General features: G+C 38.5%; 1 protein-coding gene across 2 annotated transcripts in view; it reads right to left on the bottom strand.

Annotated features, from left to right (window-relative positions):
* The window catches only part of CDC73 (cell division cycle 73), a 102,492-nt gene that overhangs the window by 56,023 nt on the left and 28,258 nt on the right, over positions 1 to 18,211 (bottom strand). For both annotated transcript variants that reach the window (XM_062497280.1, XM_062497281.1), the window contains exon 10: positions 14,585 to 14,649. In XM_062497280.1, the coding sequence (XP_062353264.1) occupies positions 14,585 to 14,649 (65 nt within the window). The remainder of the gene's footprint in view (positions 1 to 14,584; positions 14,650 to 18,211) is intronic.

Raw genomic sequence — 18,211 nt, 5'->3', positions numbered from 1 at the left:
ACAGGTAGAGGTTTTCTCAAGTTATGAGAGATATGCTGAAACCCACTAGAAGAGTGTCTTTGCAAGATGCAATATGAAAAATTAAGCATTTTCTATACAAACCCCGTAACAATTTCCCTTGTCACCCAAACACCTCAAAAACACACTAAACATTCACTCTCAAAGAAATTTCTAACTAGCATTTTTAAACAAATGAACATTAACTTCCTAAAAAACAATTCTTTATGACTCAAAGATGACACAAACCTGTCTGTTTCTAATAAATACCAAACTACAGTTTCTGAATTTTCTATACAACATTTTCAAAGCTTACTAGGCAGTTTCAGTCCTTTAGAGAATAGATCATATATTGCAGACCAACTCGTTACTAAAGTAGCATCAGATTATATTAGATCAAATTAAAATTACTTGTTTTAAAGAAAACCAGTAAGTATAAATAAATATTGATTAGGACCTGTTATTACCAATAGTCCCTCCCTAAACAGCTGGCAAAATTTAGCCAACAAGTCACAGAAATACTACCCAAGTTTCCCCATTTACTGAAAAATGTAAGGGCAGAAGACAGAAATTCACCTGCACAGATTCAACTACAGGGATGCTGTAATCTAGGACTGTACCATCCTCCACATACGCAGAACGGGAGAAGAAATTATCAGTACATTCATTCTGCTGCTGCTAACTGCATTAAATGAAAAATATATTTTAAACCTGGTAGAAGTCCTTTAGAATCATGAACAGTAATTACAAACTTTGCAAGTTCTGACACTTCAGTAAGTATTAAACAGTACATCTCTTTCTATCAAACAGGGAGATAAAAGATGCAAACCCCACAAAATCATACTTCAGGAGAAACACATAGGCAGGACAAGCAATTAAAAGAGAAAATATTCTGCCCTAAGGAGCTTATGTAGGTAAATAAGTGGACAAATTTTAAGTGGTAGGCTTCAATTCATCAGTTTAAGTACTGGAAATGAGTGCTTTTTCTTGTGTAATAGCAATTGAAGTAAAGTGTGAAAGCACTGACTATGCCCAAAAATAAACAGTCTATTAAGCATCCACAGCAATTTAATTTCCTATTCCTTTCTCAATTTAAACACCCCAAACATAAAACTGAAAGCAAAACAAATTACCCTTGTGCTTGCCAACCAAAATAAAACCAAAAGGTAAAAATACCTTTACTGTTTTTAGCTCTATATATACATATATACACAGAACAAGGACATTATGAAAAACTAAAAAAATACTGAATTTACTGCTGGATGTCCATGAGATCTAGAGGATCCTGAACTGTGCATTGTGGAAAACATACAGGCTTTGCAAGTTAGTTAACAAATACTATTGGGGCTCTGTATAATCCAGCCATTAGTGCCCAGAGTGAAAAGCAGCAATTGAATTTTATTTGTGTTTCTGGTACAGCTCAAATCTGTAATCCCATGTAAGGTACACACAGCACTAAGAAGTGGGACCTCAGCAACCAGAGGAGCAGGAATCACAGATGGCAGCCTGGGGAAGCTGCTCCCAAACTTAATGGGCGAACAAAGACCTGAAGGTTTATCAAGATTCAAGGAAAGGTGAGAAGCCAAAACATATTAATTTAAATGCATTCAATTCCCATGTGAGTTTTCCAATGCAGAAGTAAATTGGCCTTCACTCACTGGAAACCAAGGAAATTAAACTACATACAGCTCCCTAAATTAATTTTATTCCTAAAGACATCACCAGCCAATGGCAATTTAATGCATTATAACTTATGAATGTTGATGCTGAACACTTTGGTAATTTGCTTGAGTGCCTTGATCTAGATATAGCCTTAAGGAATACGTGCATATTGCCATTTTATATTGCATCATCCATTGTATTAAGGAGAAAAGGTTATTGGTGAATGGGAGAACTATGAAGTATTTGCTTTAACAGGAAAACACAACAAGAGTTGAAGACTCCTAACTTCCAAATGACTCCCAGCCATGCTCAGGTAGAACAGCTCCACCCTGGAAAGTCCTGATGTGTTTCATTACAAATGAAAGATGAATTACAATTTTAACCCATTAAAACAAACCCTGCTTTGAGGAGCTCAGGAGCTGTAACAGAAACCTGGAAGGAATTTCCACAAGGTCTTCAGGTCCCTGAAGGACACTGACTGACAGAGACACCAAGCCTACCAGGAAGAACCACAGTCATGTTTCAGACACAGGGAGGGCTTTTTTCACCCCAAAGCTTTACACAGCTTTTGGGGCTTTTTTGGTTTTTTGGGTTTTTTTTCTTTAGTTGTCTTTTTTGTGAGCACAAAGGCACCTCCAGAAATCTTTGTTCCTCCTACAGCAGCTTGGGGCTGCTTGGCCCTGCAGCCATGGCTTTATCAACAGAAAAGAAAAATATTTGAATATTAAGCAAAAAACCTGAAAATTAACTAAACTAAATAAAATGAGCCAAGTTACAAATCATGTAGGAAAGTTCTGAGTTTTAAACATTTGAAAGTGAAAAGCAAAGAAGTAAAAAGCAAATAAAATTCACAGGAACACCTAAATTTATCCTGAAGCGTAACAGATTCATTACAAATCAGTGCTGGAGTAAATGAACTACTAATACATAAACCCAGAATACATCTTTATTTTTCCATCAAGATAAGGTCAAAGAGCACATGAAATGTATTACAGAAAGTTATAAATGCCTTTCTGCAATTTAACTAGAAGCAAAACATTCCCTCCCACCACCATTATCTTCAGACTTGCCAGAGAAGCTCATGCTACTTCCTTCACCCCTGAGAAAATAAAACATCTGCCCACCCCATCAGCTTTTAATCTTCTTATGGACAGTATTAATTTAGCTTCCTTCTGGGGAATGTGATGGGAGAGGAAAGTGGCCAAGCTTATTTGAGTCAGTCTTTTGTTTAAAGGGAAAAAAAAAAGAGGGGAGGAAGGGGGAAAAAGCCATAAGCTGTGAACACTCCTTAGTTATGCCACATTTATTAAGTATCAATACATTTCTATGCATTTTACCATCGTTTAAATATGACTTCACTAAAGAAACATCACTTTACTGAACATATGGCAGAAACTCCCTGAAGCATGCCAAAGACTAAATGTCAGGTTAATCAATCACTTCCATTCCACTTAGGAGAGGCATCAGAAAAAGTTACATTATTTCCTTAAAGGTATGATTTTTATTCATTAGCATACTAGTAACACTATCCTAGTGTTTAATCCATTCTGGATCTTAAACTGGAGGATGTTGGGTACTTACTACCTTTTATATTCCACTTCTTTCAGCTCCATATAAAGGAGTAATAAAATAATAGTTGAAAATATTTTCTGTGTACTGCAAATTTCCATCTCTAAAATGTTCCCTGCATATGGATTACTGTTATGGTACTCATTCTTTAAAATTATCTAATACCCCCATACGTATTTGAAAGAATTACAATTTACAGTGTTTGGTATTACAAGCCAAGTGCAGGCAGCTTTCCAGAGAAGAAAATAAAAGGACATTAAGAGTCTTGCTGAGCCCTGCCAGGGGAAGGAACATAAGAGACATATTGAATCTGTGGTTTTGTTGTGCAGTACAATAACACACATATGCAAGCTACCCATATTAAATATTTAGCTCACCTTAGGTGAGCAAACTGCCTGATTAGGCACTTTCATTATTCTGAATGGAAAATGTAACAAACCAGCAAACAGTTTGCAAAATATTTCAGCTCTGAACAAGGAAGTTGATTTACTTAATAAAATTTCACCTTTGAAATCTGAGCTAGCTATAATCCTACCCTTTAAAATTAGATGCACTTTTCAGGCAGTTCAGAGTCCCTTTAGATTTTAATTTCTAAGACAGCATTAAAATCTATTTAGGATTTTAATATGTATTTTACTACTTTAATCAGCATTCCACCTGCTGTTGATGTCCAGATATTTTTGGAAATTTTTTCTTGACATTATTTTCCAGACATAGTTATACATGTCAAAGCTACTATAAAAATCATTGTTTGTTACAGCACACAACATCACCCTAAAACAGAATGGCTTTTATAGACCCATATGAGGTAGCTGCATATGTTCTGTATATTCTAATATCTCCTGTGTATTATTAGCTACAAAATAGTTGTCTTAAGGCATCATAAAGCCCTCTCTATCCACAGGTCTTTTGTTTTAGTTAGCAATCATGATAAAACACAACTAATCAGGCAGGTTATCTGCTTTAATGATGGCTGTATTCCATTTTTATTTCAGTTATACATAAATCTGTTTGCCTGATTCACACCAGAGGTAACTGGGAAGCAGAGCTGATGAGCAGTGCAGCATAATGCACCCTCAAGTCTACACTAAAACAAAAGCAGAGTTGGCTTTTTCCCCACCTCAGGAAACAGCTCTTCTCAGTTTACTTAAGTAACATTCCCTCCCTTCTCCCACAGTATGGTTCTAAACTACTTCCCAATTTCAATAAAACCTGGAGAAAAGTTATTGCCTTTGTTAACTTTTATGAAAATTGCTGGCCAGGGAAATTAAACCTCAAATTACTGCTCCCAGGGAGTGAAAGGCAGGCAGTGCTTTTTCTGTTTCCTCAAAAGGGCAGCACCAAGCCACCCAAAATCACATATCTGTAATTCAGTAGCTGCAATTCTCTCCAGTTCAAGGGAGGGCACGAGGAAACACCCACCCCACTTTGAGGACGAGAGGCTCAGGCAATGAAAGAGACAAAACCCATTATTCACATGAAGAAACCTAGAATTTTTAACAATATTCTAAATTAAAAGTACTATGAATTTAGAGCCAGTAGACTGACAGTTAACTACAAGCAAACTTATCACATCACTACACCACTTTGCTTAGTCACACCAAGTTTTCCTTTGCACTTGAACTGAATTTTAAAAGAATATCTGTTGCTCATGCACAAAACCTACTCAATGTATCTTTATGGAGAGACAGAAAGGAAGAGATTTAAATTCCAAAAATACATCCTAAGTTTCTTAAAGCAGCAAACCAGCTGAATAGTTGAATTTCCTAAACCTTCATGTGCCAAATGCAATGGAAATATAAGATGAAATTAAAACATGCTTTGTTAATATTCACTCTGTATGAAGTCTAACCAACAGTTTTATAAGTATGAGAAACAAGTCAGTGGGAATTTGCTTTCACAAAGTATTCCATTAATTGATATTATAATGTCAATATAAAGATAACATACATTATAAAGTAGTTAATGTTGTAACAAGAGCCTAGTTGTGAAAATGGTTTTCACGAGGATAGTATGGTTTTGTGTTTTGTAATGTGGGTTGATGAGTTTGCATTGGACAGACTGTTGCTAGCCAAACTTTTGAGACACAACCCAAAAGGAGCAGAACTGCATCCAGTGAGGACCCTGATAACCACAGTGACAAAACTATGTTGGTGCCAAGAAAGAGTGACATAGGGCGAGACTATGTAAAACCAAAAATAAATATGCATAAAGCTGATGCAATATCAGAGATATAAAAGGTGAAGCTGCCATTTTGTGCACAAGCCTCTAGCATTTTGCCATGCTCCCAGTGCTGTCCCTTCTGCTTCACTGACTTCTTTTTTTGTTCACAATAAAACTTCTATAGCTCATTCCCACTTGGGGTCTGGGTCATTTATAACAACAAGCGGCTAATTAAATGATGTATTTGTAAAAAAAAAAAAAAAAAAAACAAAAAAAAACCACAAACAGTTGTTCTCAAAATTATTTATAAATTTCTTTCAACTTACCAACTGCCTTAGATAAATTTGACATTTTAAGTACATTGGAACAAATCTTGATTATTTAAAATAGTTGAGTACTACAGATGCATAGATCCAAGGTTAGCCTTTTACATTTTAAAAGAAAATCAAAATGTTTGTTTCTCAAAGAAATTTGCACTCAAAGCTACACATTTATTGATTCACAAAGGTAAGGAACCAGATTTATTTCTACCATATCACCTTCTTCAGTGGTAAGTTTAAAGTCCCATTTGCATGAGGCTTGTGTTACTTACTTAGAAAAATCCCAAACCAATAATATCCAGAAAATCCCACAAGCCTTTTGAGAAGAAAGAGGGACAACAGAGGAAGTGGTGAACGAGAATTAAACCAGCCAAAGCATCATTCAGTGCCTACCTACATGCACTTGCATACACACACATCTCCCCTTAGCTCCCTCAGCTCAGCTGAGTGAGTCTGAGATGAATAAAGAGCCACGACCCCCCCCTTGCAGCAGCAGTGATGCAAGTGGTGTCAGCAGTAGCATATTGCTCAGTGCAAACACCAATCCAGCTCCAGATGGCAGCTCAGCAGCTCGCAGTCCCAGGCATCATCCGGGAGGAACGAGCAGCACTGCCCAAATGCTAGGTGAGTGAGCTGTAACTAATGCACAGTTCATTACATGGCCTTTGCAGCCATTTACCTAACAAGAAAGCCTGCACTGAACAGATTTATCCAAAACCATCAGGAGCAAATCTGAGTAAGTCAGGACTTTGCCTACAGACAGCCTAAAAGTAAGGATGCTGATTCAACAGCATGTGTGTCTGCATAAAAGATTAACAGGCAGATTAACACCTGGATTTAGATGGAACACTAAAATCTCACAGATTTTGAGACCTAAATATAGTCGGTGTTAATTAATTACCTTCTTAAATGGTTCAAGAAGGAACTGCCAAAAAAGCTTAAAAATACGTCCTGTTTTGCTGTTCTAACTGGATCTTCTCATTAGCTATGTTGCACTACCTGGAAATAATGACATCACTTACAATCCATCCCCAAAAGACTAAAAACCAGGGCTCTTGCCTCAGCACTTCATCAACATTTGCCTCTAAAGCTTTGTCTCAGTTCTGAGTTCTGCAGGTTTAACGTGCTTTGAAAAGACTATCTTTGCCTTACAGATTGTAATTGAAGAACACCTGCCCATGCCACACTGCTGTAATAACTGTGTACCTGTGAACAAAATCTGCCACACTGAGATACCCTCTGGTATCACACACTCCCAGCCAAATACTGAAATAATTCAACAGAAGGAGAAAAAAAAACCTCAACTGAACAACAAAATAAACCCACAGCTGCAAGAAAAAGGAAAGGAAATGGACTTTTAAAAGAACATCATCAGAACAAAGTCCACAAATTGAAATAAGCATCTTCAAGTATGTCCAAAGAGGGCAACAATAAGGACTAAGTACAGAATGTATAAAAATAATTATAAACTAATCATAAAGGAGCATGCAGTCTGGCTTAACTAAGTAGTAGTAAATGGCATGAGAGAGATGTAGGGGAGCCTGGGCTCTGAGGCAGTTCCTATGGATATTGCTATGGTAACAAGCTAGCCTACTTTCCAAGCTCAGGAAGTATGACTATGATACTAAGTTAGATATAAGTAAGTACTCCATGTAGGAAAAGCAGAAAACTTGTTTCCACAAATAATGAATTCTACCTTACTCTATTATGAGCAAACAACTAAGTAGTAAAATGTCACAGGGCCTCATGACAATTAGTGGTATAATCTCAAAAACTGACCAGAGAAGCAAATCTCGACTTAGTTCTCACATCAGCTACATGAATTACTCAGATGATCACTAAATTCTTTAATTGTAATTTTGATTCAGTTGTTGTAATATGAATTGCAAAGTGTGCTAGAAACTTTCAAAACTTGGTTAAAATTTTAATTCCAAGACATGAGAATGGCTACCCATAGCCTGCAGGGAGAAGAAGGTATGTTAAAGTGAAGTATTTTTTGATCCCCTGTCTGACACAGGCTCATTTCTGCTGGTCTGCAAGACCTTTACACCACCTTCAGTAGTTGTGAATAAATTACAACCTTACTTAACAGCAGAGCTGTTCTTTCCCCAGAACTGTGAGGTGAAGATGCAGCTGTTAGACATTCACTACATGTTTGGAGATAATTTGTAGAGGGAAAGGTGTTGACCGAGATGTTTGAAATAAGCTTGTGCAGTGCATGATGTCTGATTGTTCAGAACTATTAGTACAAATTATAAAAATCTGTAGCTCAGGTTCAGCTGATATCACTGAGCAGCACCCTATAAAACTTGGATTACACACAAACCCACAGACCTGAGAAACACAAATGAATCTAAGCATAATCCTATACAGGACTCAAGTAAAGGTGGACATCCAACCCAAAGAACACAAATGAAGTGTCCTAGGCACTTTTACTCGGGGCTGTGTTTCCAAATGAGAGTGATTCCTGAAACATTCGTAAGGCATCCCAGTCCTAGTGCACAGTGGCAGATGAGTTTCTCAGGGGATACCCCGAGGGCTGGCAAATACACTCCTGTCATGCAGCTTTGGATCAAGACAGGTCTAGGAGGTCATCTCAGAACTCATACCAAGCACGTCTGAGGCTCTCAAGCCCTTTTAAGTAAAGTTTCCTGGATGTCTAAAGCTCTAAATGAATGTACACTCAGAAATGCTTTGAGTTCTCACATTTAGCACTCCTCCATTCAAACCTCTCAAGGACCTGCCAGCCCTGCCATGAGCACACTGAGCACTGACACACTTGAGTTTTACACACAGCAGTGACTCCAGGCACCCTCACTCAGGGGCAAAGCTGCATGGCTCCAGGTCTTGCCCCATCTTGTTCAGCAGCACTCTGGTGCCACACAGCAATGGCTAACTTTCTGAGGCATGACTGATTATACAACATCCTTGTCTTTACTTGAATTTGCAGTTCTTAGCCTCAACATAAAAGAAAACCTATTACAGGGAACAAAACAGGCAGTTCTATTGTGTAATGCAGTACAACAGTCAGATTTCTTGGCACAGATGTACCCGATTTACAATCCCAAAAAAACACGAGTGCACCATTGTTCAACCTAACACATTTTCTTGAAAGCAGCATTTGTATGTGATTTTTCTTGGTCTGTATCGGCTTCACTATTTACACCAAAACTCTTTAAGAGAAAGCAATTTAATATTTGAAACACAACTGAGGCAATGAAATGCCAACCACTGTAACTGTTGTGTGGGCTTTAAATATAAAATACGGTAATAGTTCTTAGGAAACTAGGTTGCATTTTATCCATTCTCATCAGACCATTACAGACACACAAAGCCTTCTTGTCTGCTACCCCACAACAGTGTAAGTTTGTTGGCAGACTGTTCTGGAGAAACATCCATTTCTCCAGCTAAAGGATTTTTTGAGCTCATGGTCATGTCCTGGCCCTTAACCCTAATGGACCAAGGACTTCATGGGTATGTCTGAATTAGTTAAGAATATACTTATGGTGAAAAATAACTTACAAACTCAATAAAAACAAGTATCTACCTCAAGCATCATCTATGGAAAAACATCTGCCCTCATGCAAATCTATGTAACTTGATGATTCCACATTATTAGTTTTCCTCACCTCCTCTTGCGGGTTAAAAACTGAATAGGATGCACAGAGAGAATTCACAGAATGCTGCTCAGGCTGCAGAGGGGAGTGGGGGTGTAGGCAGGCTGGTGTTGTACTTACATTGGGAATAATGACCACCTTATGCACAGACTGCACGAAAATTATGCGGCACTTCAGAGCCTGTTTCAAATATTTCAAAGACATCATTGTTTTGCTGACTCCTCCCTCAATCCCACTGTCCTCCAGCATTTTAATGAGATTAGGACATGACACAGGAAATTGCTGATGTGGATAAGTAGGTATCTCTCTTCCATCTCTAATGATAAAGATGTACTAAGTTTTTATTTCTTTTTACAAGTACTATTTATCTGAGCACTGAGACACAATGCCCAACTCCACCATATGCTTCTAAACAGTCATTTTTGAATTTTGGCACTGAAGCACAAATTCCTCGTGATCAATTATAGGATCCTGTGGATTCACCTACTCACACAGAAGCATATTAATTTTCTTCAATCTTTTATATAAAATACATGCACACACCATGTTGTTTCTGCCCCAACTGCTTCCTCTCCAATGGCTCAGTCTGTAAAGTGCCATAATTCAGTAATTCCGTTTGTTTATACTACACACTATTCCTTTGAAAATACACCAGAGGTTGTTAAACAACCTCTCAGTTTAAAAAAAATTAAAGAGATTATACCCAACTCAAAAGGTTTTGAGGGCAGTAACAGTAACATCCTTTGATTAATTAATTCCCTAAATCTGATACTGACCAAAAAATGCTGTTGACCTTAGAGGTGTTGAACCAGTTTTCAATTCTTCTGAAATTAGACTTGCTTGTACTGTGGTTTACATAAGGACTCCTTTTTAATTACTTGGTTTCTGTTCCAGTTATGAAATGCATTTGTTTTAAGTGAAATGTAATGCATTTACTTTAATTATTGATATTCTCATATGCTTACTCAGGGCACTTTTACCCAGATATTGTTGCAAAGCCTGGAAGCGTACAACGATAAGAGGGTTGTTACTTTTGTCAGTTTGGAGGAAAAATATCACTCAAGTCAGAAGCACTGAAAATTTCCATAGAATTTCTTACTTGCAAAGTTTGACTACACCACAGAAACTTGCATTTAAGTTTTGTTATAAATGAAGTGCCTCCAGTGAAGTCCTCCCAAACTATACTGATCATCCAGGTGTAGCTCCAGAAGGCCATCAGCTCAATACTACAACAGCTCTTGCACCTGCCTGTTTACTGAACTGGAAGAGAAAGAAATGCCAACAGTAGCTCTGGCTGCTTATGAGTGCAGATGATCAATGACAAATTCCATTACTAGCAGCAAAAACTAAAGACAAAGGAAGCGCCCAAGCTTCAGCAGCCCTGAATGCTAAAAGAAATCCCAAGCTGAAAACAGGAGAGTTTTCCAGCAACTAGGAAAGACAAAAAAATGATTTCTGCAAAGGCCTACTGCAGTACTATGCAATTCTTGTTCACTTGAACACAAGTTTCCAGCACCCTGAACCACAGCTCCTGTCCAGCCAGGGCACTCAGAACTCAGAGGAAATCACCCTACAGAACTCCACAGCCTTTCATGCTATTCCTTTCTTTCATATTGAAGCTATGAGAACTCAAGGATAAAAGCACAAAGATGAGTAAAACCACCATCACCATGACTATTACTGTAATGGATAAACATCTATTATTTGCAAGTGCACACAGTCAATACAAAGCATGCCCTCAGCTTGGAAGAGTTTAGCTTGGAAACTGCCCACAGCCAGCTTTATCACTTTGTCAGGTGCTCACAGAACAAGCAAATTCCTCCTATCCTGCCCTAGGTGCAGATAACGGCTCTGTTCTGATCTTTGTATCTTGAGCTACACTAACAGGTAAATGCTTCACATATCCTAGTTACAGAAATACATAGTCCAAAATTCAATTTCACTGTATGTAAAAGGTGAGACCCACCTTCTAGGCTTCCACCAGATGACATTGGCTTCTATGTTAACATAATCCTTTAGAAAAGCAGGAGGCTAAAGCCCCAAATATATCAAATTTACACAAGTAACAAAGAATGTTCAGAATATCAACTTAAGATTCTCTCTCAGCATTACCTCACACCCTGTGTGGTACAGGAATACAAACATACTTCCCTTCCAAAGATTGATTAACCTCAAACACCAAACTTTCCTAGATAAAAAACAGAAGTTGTTCTGCTATACAGAGGATTATGCTTGGAAGTGAAGCCTGTAGGGAAACCTGCAGGTTATGAAAAGTCAAGTTGAACAGTTTGCTACATTTACTGCTGGGGAACCTGATAGTAAGAGCTACCACCACTAGCTTACTGACTAATTTTACAAAGCATCATCAATCAAGGCAAACAGAAGGTGCCACAAGTATTAAATAAAAAAAAATTTAAAAAATTAAGAAAAAGGAAAATAAAACATTTTTTAAAAAATCTTTCTGAGGAAAATGCTTTGCTATAAACAATTCCAGGTCCCAAATAATGAGATCATGCCTTCACAATAAAAATTCAATAAATAAGTCAGTTCTTCCTAAGAGATAGTGTTCTAGTCAAGCAAAAAACCCTGTTACAGGGAAGAACTGCCAGCAGTACAAGTTATTTTAGCTGACATTACTTCAGAAAAAGCCCACCATTCACCATCTGCTCTGGCACAAATTCTGAATGCAAAGAAAGTTTCCAACATCACTGATGAAAAGAAAGCAGTCAAAATGAAGAAGTTTTTGTTTTGCTGTTAAAAAGAACAAGCATCTAGGACAGCTCACATTTCAGCAAGAACAAACACAAAACGTAAGTGCACATTTCATAAAAATAATTACGGAGAATTACAGAAAGGCAGAGTGTGAGTGTAGGGAATACAATACAATACAAAACAAAACAAAGTTTTACAAATGTTGTATGAGAAGCAGGTGGGCAACTCCAAACAGTGGATCACTTTACACTGCAGGTACGAGCAGTAAGTTTTAAGGGAATCTGACCACACTCCAGAAATACATTAATGGATGCAAACATCACAGAAAAAATGGAGGAGCCATCATGACAAGGAGATCAGTGGCATAAAAAAAAAGAAGCTTCCAAACAAGAGCATCCATGAGGAAATCAGAGGTCTGAAGTCTAAAGAGAGCCTCTAAACAAAAACTACCAAGCACTCCTCATTCCTTTGAAATGTGTGATGAGTTCCTACAGGGGTTATACCAGTACTATGAGGACAGCAGAGGAGATCATGCAGGTGGAATGAATTCCAATGCTATCCCCCACATTCCTATGATTTAGCCAATGAGTATAATGTACTTTCCCATTAAACACCTACAGAAATCAATTACTTTCCCATTTCCTCCCTAATTTTGTCTAGCATAAAAAAATATAAACAAACCACAAAAAACCTTGAGTAAAGGCAAAATATGAAACTTGCTAAGTGGCAGGAGATTGACTATTCTCCACAGAAATACCATCTGATATGAAGGGGTAGAACTGTGTGGTCCATCACTATGACAAAGTTTAGACAAAAACAGATGAACATAATTAACAGACTTATTTCTCCCCCATCTGAAACACAAAGCCAGGATGTCACTGCAATTTATGAATGAGCTAAATATTGAGGGCACCTTTTTAACAGTCTGGAAAATAAGGCTCCAAAAATTCCTCACCAGTTCTTTCTTAGACAAAAGCTGAATAACAGATGGAGTTTTAATACTTCTCATGACACCAGATGATGCTTTATGTGCAGTCATGCACTCTTAAATAGTTATTTCAAAAAATTGTGCTTTGTGTTAAAAACAGGTTTACTTGTAATTTAATATCTATTATATTTTCTTCCTAAATGGAAAAAAACAAGGACAGTTTAAAAACCTCAAAACCCTAGGCAATATGCTCAATACATGTGGTAGGACTCCTTGAACAAAAAGCCTTACTTATTTTTTACCTTAAAAAAAAAACCACATCTAATTTTTAGACTTACTGTATATCCCTTCACTTCTACAGATTTTACACTGATAAGATTAAAACATTTCAATATTTCTGCTTTACAATAATATTGCTTTTCTCCTTTTTCTTCTTCCTCCCCCCATAGCAATTTAAACAGAACCTATTTATTAACCTATTTCAAAACCCTACCCCTTGAAGCAGATAAAATATACCATAGAAACCTGGGTTTGGTATAAGAACACTGATTCTTCATAAAGCAGCTCAAAAATCATACAAAGTTTGAGAACAAATCTTCAGACATAACAAGTTATCATTTTTCTTCATCCAATCAATTTCTGAATTCCTCTACAAAATACACTATTTACTGTTAAGTAGATTTGTTCTTTAAATATTCCCTTCCATTTTGCTTTTAAAGTATCTTAAGAGGAGTTGGGAATGAAAGATTTGGGAAAGGACTTTTATCAAACAAAAAACCTTTGAATGCTTTTAAGAAGTTTCTGCTCAAAATCCAATTTTATGTTCAAATGAGAAGTGCAAAGTAGAAGCAGTGCATGGGTTTAAGAGAGTGTTTAGTGCTGTCTATTCATCACATTACACAGGTATGCAGCTGGCAAAAACCTTAATAAGGGCACTACAGCAGTATTCTGGCATCTATCATACTTACCAGCAGGTCAAAACAGCATTTATTTGAGAGCATTCAACTCACTTCCACAAAAACAGACAAACATTGGCCAAAGAAAGAAAAGGGAATTTGTCTGAGGGTCTTTCTCATCTGTGAATGCTTCAATTCCCACTGATAGCATAGTACAGCCATACAACAGAAGTATCCATCTCACCAGGCTAGAAAGCTTTAACAGTAATGCTGAAGTCTACCTCTTCCACTACCAAAAAACATTATTTCATTAAATGTAGAGTGAAAGACAGAGAATACTCCAAAACCTGGGTTTATTACTGCAGCTTTCTGAATATAGTTTTATCACTTATGATTATGATCAATTATGTCCCTTCCAGACACACCCAAGGTCAGCAAAAACCTGGGTATGTTAAGTATAACAGAAAAAGGCTGCACCTCAAGAAGCCTTGCCAGCACACATTTAACTTCAGACAAACAAAATCCCTGGGGCATAAACCTCTAGAACACGCAGATCAAATAAAACATATTTTGTCTTTTCATAGAGAAGAACTTGCACCAATTGTTACTCTAAGTGACCTTCCAGAGCCTAGACAAGATATCTCTAGCTCTAAACATATATTGCATATATGTTTACAACCATGTCTATGAAAGATATTTAAGCGAAGATGTTCCACTCACCGTTACAGACTTCAGAGTCATCCCATGGTAAGTGCCCATGGTGTCAATCTTAAAGCCTTCAGTTTCTGCAAAGAAAAAGAAGCCTCCTGTAAATCCTTGTGAACACAGCAGTGTCACGTCTAAATGGACAACAGTAGAGATCTCCCTCAAGTTATTTTGTTAAAGAACACATCTTGCTGCTGCTGCTGGTGGCTTAGGTTCTGTTCCCAGTCCAAAACCTGGGTCGTCACTAGGAAATCCACTTTCTTTAGAATGGAGGTCAGTTTGATATTGCTGCTTTCTCTAATCAGAGTGAGCTTTTCCTGCTGCATGGAATAACAGAAAGCACTTCAGAGAAAGACTGTAAACCTAAATCTTTCTGAGAATATATTACAACTTGCATGCAGTCTCAGAAATTCTCCTCACTACAAGATTGAGAAGCCCCATTCATATTCCCAAAATACATTAAAATGCAACCTATTCAACTTGTATTAATGGAAAAGTATACCTAAGAAACAGATTCACATGCCAACTATAAAAGCATGGCCATCTTCCTTGATTAATTCACTTCTGGAGTACTGAAGAATAACATTGTCATATGATAGAGAGAACAGAACCTGCATAAATACAAAATGCCAGACTAAAGGGTATAAAAAGGGGCGTTCTTGGGGTGGGTTTTTTAATTAGTTTTAATTAGATTGAATTTATGCTAAGTGCCAGAAGCCTCCAACTGCCCAATAACTAAACCTGATGTCAGTAGCCTATTTGCTTTTGAATACACCTTCCCTGTCCCCCTGTTCTCAGGCTTTAAGATCAAAGTAAGCACCTGAACAGTGAGTGCCACCACGACTCCAAAAGAAAACCTTTTTCCTTTTGTAAACTCTCTAGCCTCATGTACCTACCATCAACTTATCCCATCACCCAACCACCCAAACAATCCCTACCTAACATGGTATGATAATCACCACTCAAACCAAGATAAACCAGCATTTATCTACATCTAAGCAACTTTTGGGCTATGTCAACTAGATAAAGGTAAGGGATGTGCAGAAACAGCTACTTGGAACTGGTATGGTTTTATCATTTCTTACACCCCCTTCATTTTGTACACCAGCACAAAATCATGATAAATGAAGAAATAAGTTAGAATCAAACCATGGCTCCTACCCGCGTCAAAAAAAAAGTCCAAGAAAAATACTGAATTTTCAAAAGCTTGCTCTCATGGTGAGTAAATTAACTTAAACTGAAACCCAAATTTGAAAGCAATGTACATGTTCTGGGAAACATCTGTGGCTGCTCATCCTTTCTTCCTTAGACGAGGAAGATCATCAGGCACTCAAAGGAAACCAGGCAGAAAAGTTTCCCAGATTTAAGAACTCTCCAGTACCTTTAAAAAGATACACCAGATTTTGGAACTTATCATACTTGTCTCACCAGAGAGACAGCCATCCACTTACTGAACAGTTTGGGGTTTCACCTTTTCCCCCCTCATCCCCCAATAATGTCACCAGACCTGCCACCCACTACCAAGTCAAGATGCCCAGTGCCACTGACCATGGTTTTGTTTTTGTCACCTCAGTTCCAACTCTTCAGCTTCACTTCTCAAGGCCAGCCCTCCCCTTCTGCCAGATTAACATTACAGACATAATTCTGAGAAAGTAAAATGCAGGTACAGACATAAATTAATTTAGTCCTTTCTACTTTAACAAAAAAAAAAAAAAAAAAAACACAAAAAAACCAAAGAAAGTAGCCTAGCCTCTCTATATAACTTGATACTGCCTCCCTATATAAATTGATAGGCCTTCCCACTTTTCCTCTCAACCCCAAGATGTAACTATGCCTCGAGTCTTAGTTCAGAGGTCACACCACTGAACTTGAGCTGAGGATAGTCAAGAAGTGACTGCACAAACACTTCCATGGAGAATAGTTGGCTCTGTTACTACTGCCGTGGGGCAAGGAGCATGTTAACATTTCAGGTGGTGTTAGAAGCCTTGTGGAATACTTTGTAGAACTCCCTAAGTTGAAGGGATGCTTTTGCTGACTTGAAGTGAAACAAATCAGAGGTGTCTAACTTCGGCTGACTGTTGTTTGTGAGTCTCAGAACATCACCACCAGAAGAACCTTAATCCTTTCCAGACTGACCTATTATAGGTTCCTCATGCCTGCGACACAGTATTTCCAGCTACTTTGGTTAGATGTTCTTTCCAAAGAATACAGACACTCCACAGCAAGACCAGCACAGCACCATTCTTTGTTGTGTCTGGCCTGCTGCAGCTTCTTTGCTCTCAGCACAAATCCTGACTTTGTAATTGGTTCTCCATGTTCATTCCCTGTCTCCATCAGCATTGCAAAGGGAATAAAGCCCACAAAGCTAGCAGTACAATTAGAAAGTAAATCAAAGAAGAGAGAGGCACCTGGCAAGGAACAAATCTCTGCTCAACTGCCACTGGTTTCATCTTTTGCAAAGTCTTCCCACGTCTCTCATAAAATCTGTCCTGGTTCATGTAATGAGACATGAGAGCCTCAAACCACAGCTCTGGCACTCATCAGCTTCCTGCTCCCAGCCTTGTTTTGACCCTTCTTTCTAGCAGGGAAGTAAATAACTTCAATGAAGAGCCACTTGTTGCCTCCAGCAAACTCCAGTTTCCTGCCTGATCAATGTTCTCAGCAGCTACACAGGGGTCCCAGTACTATTTAGAAGCTACTCAGGTAGCAAATAAAAGAGTTCTGATAACTAGCAAATAATTGCATAGTAGCTTTCTGTACTAATTCAAATACAGGACATGTTACATGGTCAGTGCAGGTACCCACATACGTTATTGCAGCTCCTGCAGCCTCTACAAGAGCTACTGCAGGGCCCATGCTCTGCTGTCAGCAGTAGGGTGGGATCTATAGAAGAAACCCACCTCCCAACCTGCCCACCAGCTCTCCAATTTCCTGCCTCAGACTCTCAAGCAACTGCTGAATCAAGAGTTCAGCATCACCAGCTTCCAGAGGGCCACAGCAAACCCCCCTGAGGCAATAACAGCACTGACACATTTCTCAGAACACAGCTTTATTGATTCAATCCTCTCACATGCACCATGTGATACTGTACCTGTCAGCCAATCACTTCCTTTACACAAAATCATTGCCAGAAGCCAGAGCCCTGCCCCTTGCACATCTGTACCATTTTTTAAGGTCTCAGTAGTTTATACACTTGGGCACATCCAGCAGCACCCTCAGCTCCGCTCACTGTGCACAGCCTGCACAAAGCAGGAACAAATGTTTCCACGTCAGGGACTCCACAGTTCCAGCTTCATTCCCACTTCAAAAATTGCAGAGGGTGTCAGCCAGGTTAAAATGCTGTAAAAGATATTCAAGGACCAGGGTAGAAAGCAGAGGCACTTATTGCAGATCATTCTCCAAGGCCAGGGTCTGACCCCAGTACAGCTGCTCAAAAGCAGACCTGCAATCCAAGAGGAACCACGGGCCATAGTAAAGAGGAGAAGAACAGAGTTGGACTGCAATCCCCCGGGCATGTCCTCAGCCCTCATCAGCACAAATGCTCTGCCACACCCTCCAAGAACACAAAAGCAACGCCCCCTCCTCTCCCTCCCAAAGCAGCTCCAACCTGTGCTGCTGGCCATGCACCAGCAGTGACATGAA

This window comes from Cinclus cinclus, chromosome 8, assembly GCF_963662255.1.
Source record: "Cinclus cinclus chromosome 8, bCinCin1.1, whole genome shotgun sequence".
Taxonomy (NCBI): domain Eukaryota; kingdom Metazoa; phylum Chordata; class Aves; order Passeriformes; family Cinclidae; genus Cinclus; species Cinclus cinclus.
Note: the sequence above shows the minus strand (reverse complement) of the source record. Positions and strands in the feature narration are given on the sequence as shown.